Source organism: Branchiostoma floridae, chromosome 3 (assembly GCF_000003815.2).
Source record: "Branchiostoma floridae strain S238N-H82 chromosome 3, Bfl_VNyyK, whole genome shotgun sequence".
Classification (NCBI taxonomy): Eukaryota; Metazoa; Chordata; class Leptocardii; order Amphioxiformes; family Branchiostomatidae; genus Branchiostoma; species Branchiostoma floridae.
The window spans coordinates 7,912,406-7,918,171 of NC_049981.1; the positions used below are offsets into that span (position 1 = coordinate 7,912,406).

General features: G+C 38.0%; 1 protein-coding gene across 1 annotated transcript in view; it reads left to right on the forward strand.

Moving 5' to 3' along the window:
• Nucleotides 1-831: 831 nt before the first annotated feature.
• The window catches only part of LOC118411990 (glycine amidinotransferase, mitochondrial-like), a 20,362-nt gene continuing 15,427 nt past the window's right edge, over nt 832-5,766 (forward strand). Inside the window, 1 exon segment of the mRNA XM_035814540.1 lies at nt 832-1,021. Within this exon segment, the coding sequence (XP_035670433.1) occupies nt 947-1,021 (75 nt within the window). The 5' untranslated portion in view covers nt 832-946.

The following is a 5,766-nucleotide window of genomic DNA, read 5'->3' on the forward strand; positions in this document are numbered from 1 at the left end:
TCTGCTACAGCCATTCATGGTTAGGTGTCACCAGAGTTCAATTTTATGTGAAGTGGTCAATGGGTTATATAGGGGGATCAGGAGTATTCACATTAACGTTCAAGGAAATTCAATGCCAGATAGCTAACTAAAGATTAGGTTTGGTTTGTCAGGCATTGAATTCCCGGAAAAATCAAGGCAAAAATTTATACTAATTATAGGGTTGTCTTGTGTCTACTGAGAAACTAATTTGAAAGTGTTAAAACTGGTACACAGGATTCTTTTCATTGAGCTTTCATCAGTACTGTGGTATTGTTGCTCAAAAGCATGACATAGCAGAGATTGACCTTTTCTCAATTGGCACAGTTTACCATCTTGTACAACATATAGAATCAAGTTTCATGATTGATTCTTTAATATATGTCACAGTGTCAATGCCGACAACCATGTAGTTATGAAAACTTACCATTGATATCTAATTGTCACTTGTTAGCATGGACTGCATTTGTCAACTTACAGCAGATGTGATAAAGCTGATGTTAACAGTGAAAGGAAGTATCAATTGAATATCTCTGATCAATATTATCATGCCATATAATAAAAATAGGCTCGATAAGGAAACTTTGTCAAGAAGACAGACAAAAATGTTGTCATTTTAATGCACGGGTCATTGTAGTACAAAGAGCGAGTAAAAGTTTTTGTAGATTTGCCAAGTTCTGAATGTTCCTTTGGATGCTAATTCTTCCCTTTGAAGAGACAAAAATGGGGCCTATGAAACTAATCTTCCCAGTTGTCTCGCAACTGAATAAACACTCAGCTAACTATAGACAAGAATTTTGAGCAAAGGTCTAGAAACCTAACCCCATAGCGTATAGCTCTGCTCGCTACTCAATGCAACAGCGTAAGAGTGGTTTTGGGTCCAACATCTGAAATTATAACATTGGGAAGGAGAAAGAGAAAGTAAAAAATGGAGAGGAGTTTGTTAGTTCTGGCGAGAAGATGTCGAACCATCTGCGAAAGGACTATTACTAGACAAGACAAGGTAGGAAGTTCCCTTCACATTTTGATGTGGGCAAAACCACCAGTGATAACCAGCTGAATACCCACTTGCAGAATCAAAAGAAAGAACAAATGAATCAAAACCAACGAGATATTTTCTACTTGTTATGGTATCTGAGTCATCTTTGTAAAGATACCCATAGATGTTGTGAAAAACATTTTTAGGAACCCTTTTTAGTCATTCATCCCACCGTTTTGGCAACTTGAAGATACATGTTATCAAACCCATTTCTTTTACCACCAGTAACCAATGTCTATCACTCTATGCTATCTTGTTCTTGGTGATACGATGATAAAGTACATGTATATCATTTCCTTGCATGGCACCCGACAATTTTATTTTGTCACATGCTAATGCAGTATTAATGTGCAGTTGTTCTGGCTTAGAGTCGAAATGTTAAGTGTAACTGAGAAGTCATAAAAATTCCATGTATGCAGACTTGATTGATAGACAATTCCTGTCACATTTTAATGTGATGTAATTTTTTGCACTCCACACTTCAAGCAAGGCTATATTTGTAACAATTATTTTAGAACAGATGTATAGCAATACGTCATAGGGTCTACGTGAATGCCCTTAAAAGATTCAAATAAATCAACTGATTTTTTTACGTCGGAGGATGTTGCATGAAACATATTGTCTTGAAACATCTAATATACATGTATTTATATTGGTGGCAATCTAACTCCTAAGCCTTTTTGGCCGTGGTGTTGTTTTCGGAAAGGATACATACCATGTCAAGCTATGCAATGGTATACACCCACGTGCACGAACGCGTGCCTAGCTGACATCAAGAGCGCATTGTTTAGTGCTATGTGCAAGGCCACACACTTTTCGCGCCAATAAACAACCTGATACGAGCTATCCATAACAACGCTGGGGTATTAGTTTCATCGTTAGTATTGAGGTAGGAGGGTCTCCAGTGAATGGCATGGCAGTATCTCTCTCTCTCTCTCTCCCTTCATACCATGCTCTACCATTCATGTCATCAGCATAAAGTAAAACGTTGACTGACGTAAGATATTCAAATCTCTTTGCCATCCAGAATCATTTCTTTATAAGGTTCTAGACTAAGTGTATATTTAACAAATTAAAATTCACAAATTATTGTCTTTTTGTTCATTTCCTCAGTAATTTGCAAAAAGAAGTCCCTATAATGTTGTTGGCAACCATTTTGCTTCCTCCATCTTTTTTCCATAGAATTCATTATAATCATAATTTTATACCTTGAAAAAGCATAGTCTTTTCACAGTTCACAGCAGACCCCAGAAACGGTAGCGGACAATGCCCTTCGCATAGAGCGGAACATTAAGCCACAATGCCATCGGGATTTGACTGCATGGGTTTGAAAGACCGCCCAAAAATCAATACAGCTTTGGTCCCTTCCCAGGCAAGCCTTAAAAGCCTTGAACATTCTGGAATGTATAATCATCCAAGTAGACTGAATTGAACCTGAAGTCAGCGTTGGTTGCATATCATCTACTCACATCATACAGTCATGATTATGCTTAGACAAGAATTGAAATATTCCAGACCAGGGATGCTTGTGCACATTTGACTGGAGCTGTGCACCTGATTTTCTACTGTTAGTGCCCTGATTCACTTGGATACTTCAAATGTGTAGAGTTACAAACTTGAAGGCACATGACTATATCATACATTAGTAGTAATATCTGTGACATTGAAAAGATTTCATTCTCTAAGTTAAGTTAAGTTAGTTAGCTTTAAAATTATATTCAAGTTTTTATTACTGAGAAGCAGTATGGATTGTGCTTAGGTTGTTTTATGCTAGACCTAAAATGTTTTCGTGTCTTCCTATGGTTTTTTTTTATAGATAATGGGTACCAGTACCCAGGCTATTCCCAAAATGAATTTCGAGCCCTGGTTATATGTACATGTAGTCCCATGCCAAATACATGTACCAGATTGACTTTAGATACTCTGTGTGTGGTCTTATGTATTTCCACACACCATTAATAATTCCCTGTACTGCATGTGGAATGCAATATACAATGTAATACAAGTCAGTAAATTTTGGCTTGCAATTCATCAGAATTCAAGAAAAATTTGTAGTCCAATTATGCTTGTCTGATGAAAATAGAATAGAAAATAGCTGCCAGAAGATATAACATTTGTGTCACCTGTTTTTTCCCATATGATTTATGATACCATTATATGAGATCTTCTTATTCCTCATGATAAAAAGTAAGTATCACAAAAAGCATGAATATTAACAGTACCTGACTAGCTGTGATGTTTGAATGTATTTGATGGAATGATAATGCATTTTACTGTGAACACAAGAGGAATGGCAGGGCTCAAAATACTTTTTTCTGCACTGGTGCAGGTAACGTTGAAAATTGCCTGCACCAGACAAATTTTACCTGCACCACTCTGAATTTAGGAAGTATGGATCATGCTAAAATTGTTCAGGAACCATTGGTATTTTTTCTTTTATACTTTATGGTGGTAACAGTCAATGCAGCTACTGTCAGTGAGCTAGTATTAGTAGTAACAATCCGTATACAGCTACATTATAGGACATGTATAAAACCCAGCACATGGACCAGTGCAGTTTAGGTGCAGGTAGACACCAGAAAGACCTGCACAGCTCCAATTTTACCTGCACTAGCCTGCATATGCAGGTGGTATTTTGAGCCCTGAATGGATTTTGGCAACATAACAGATGACATGTGTCACAGACTTCCTCCCCTCACCATGACTTGGATATGTAATATTCAGGAATGAAGTAATAGACATTTCTACTGCACCAATCTTCAGGGAAATCAAAAACATTCCTGGACATAGATTCAAATGTGGGCCTCAAATTGATCACTTTTTGCTTTCAAACTCTACCTACCAGCCACCAGAAAACAACACAAGAAAAAACATCCATTCAAAACATTTCCCAACATATATATTGCCCTGTTCTCCATGGTTTATTCATAATTGCTCAGGCCCTGTAAAAGAGTGATATTTGCAAGTATTTATTCCCTCATTGCCAGTCATCCCTACATGCTGACCCCATAGTATAAATTGACCAACTACTGGTACAATTTGTAGCTCATTTCATGCCTCATTAACTCCTACCCAGGCCTAAAGCCTTAAAGCCAGACCTTGATCATACCCATATGTGTTCATCTTGGCATTGCCAAGCTAGCTTTTCTTGACCTTTGAAGTATAGGACTCACTCTGCATACTTCTGTTTTAAGAGTAAGGCACTAGACAACAATATCCCTTTTGATACAGCTGTTCTTTGTGGATAGGCTTGAGTCATTGAAAGTACCAAAAAGGCCACCAAAATTTTTACAATGGATTGACTTTATGTCATTTGTTTTTCCTACTAATCATCCTTTCCGAAAAGGCAAATGGTCCTCCAGTCTTTTTCTCCTCTCTCAAATTCAAAAAGACAGCAGAGAAAGCTTTCAGCCACCGAGACATTTGTACATTCCCAGCAAGATTGGAGCTAATTATATCAGACTGGTATTTGGCCAAGATAAAACATGTCTTTTTCTGAATACCACTCAATGCCAAAATCCATATATTTCCCCCATTTGTAGAGCTCTTTAGTCATTGCCTTTTACTATTTATACCAGTCTGAACTAAAGAAAAATCTGTTTCATACAACAAGGGGGACTATGTAGAATTATCATGATCTACCTGGTCTGACTATAAGCTTACTTTGTAAGTCAACGTTTGTAAGTTGTAGGTTTATGTATATAGGGTACAGGTGTAGGGTAAGACTGGTGCAACGGCCATGCTTGCTTTGTATTTGGGAGATTATCATGAGTTTGATCCGAGTTGGACCCAATGTGTTTTGGTTACAATGTCACCATTGCCAAAAACATTTTTACAAAATTCCCAAATTGTATGAAAATTATGTATACAGTGTTTGTTTACAGAAGTGCATAGCTTGGAGATTTTCTTCCCAAAAATGCAGGAAATAGCATTACAGATGGCTAGCATTTCCGTGGGAGCATGCCCCCAGAAATTCCCCCAAGATTCTCACGGTCACTACTTTGGCTTGCTACATGGGAATGTTACCTTGGAGCACTCCTTTGGAATGCAGTTGATTACAGTCTGGATATAGCCAGGATAATTTTTTTTGTGAGCAGTTTCATCAACTTGCCTCCAAGGCTAGACTTTAGACTTGTAATAGTATGCCAGAGTTCAGATACCTCATACCTCCATAAAATATTCTGATTATGCAAATGACTTGCACATCCAGAGCAAGCTGCTAGGGAGCCCAAACATACATTACTTCTTCCTTACACCACAAGCCATTTTGCCACAAAAAAAATCAAGACTATAGCATGTCCAGGTCAAAAGATACAAAAAAATCGAGGTTCTGCAGCAGTACCAAGGTCACACACCAGGGGGCCCAAAATCAACCCTGACCCCTTTGTCTTTCCAACACCTACCCATATACCAAATATCATTACAATCCATACAGAGGTGCAAGAGTTATGCTGACCACAAATATCCAGAAACACAAAGACACACATACACACACATACACACACACACGCACACAGACACACCAAAAACTATACCTCCATTTTTCATGGAGGTAATGAATAAGGATTGCAGTCACGTAGGGTTTGCTTTTCCAGGTTTACTATCACTACATGTTTCTGACATGAAAGTCCTGCAGGCATATTAAAAGCTACTATCTCGCTGAAGGCCTCTGCTGAATTTACAGGTGACTTGACAAGCCCTGCATGGTT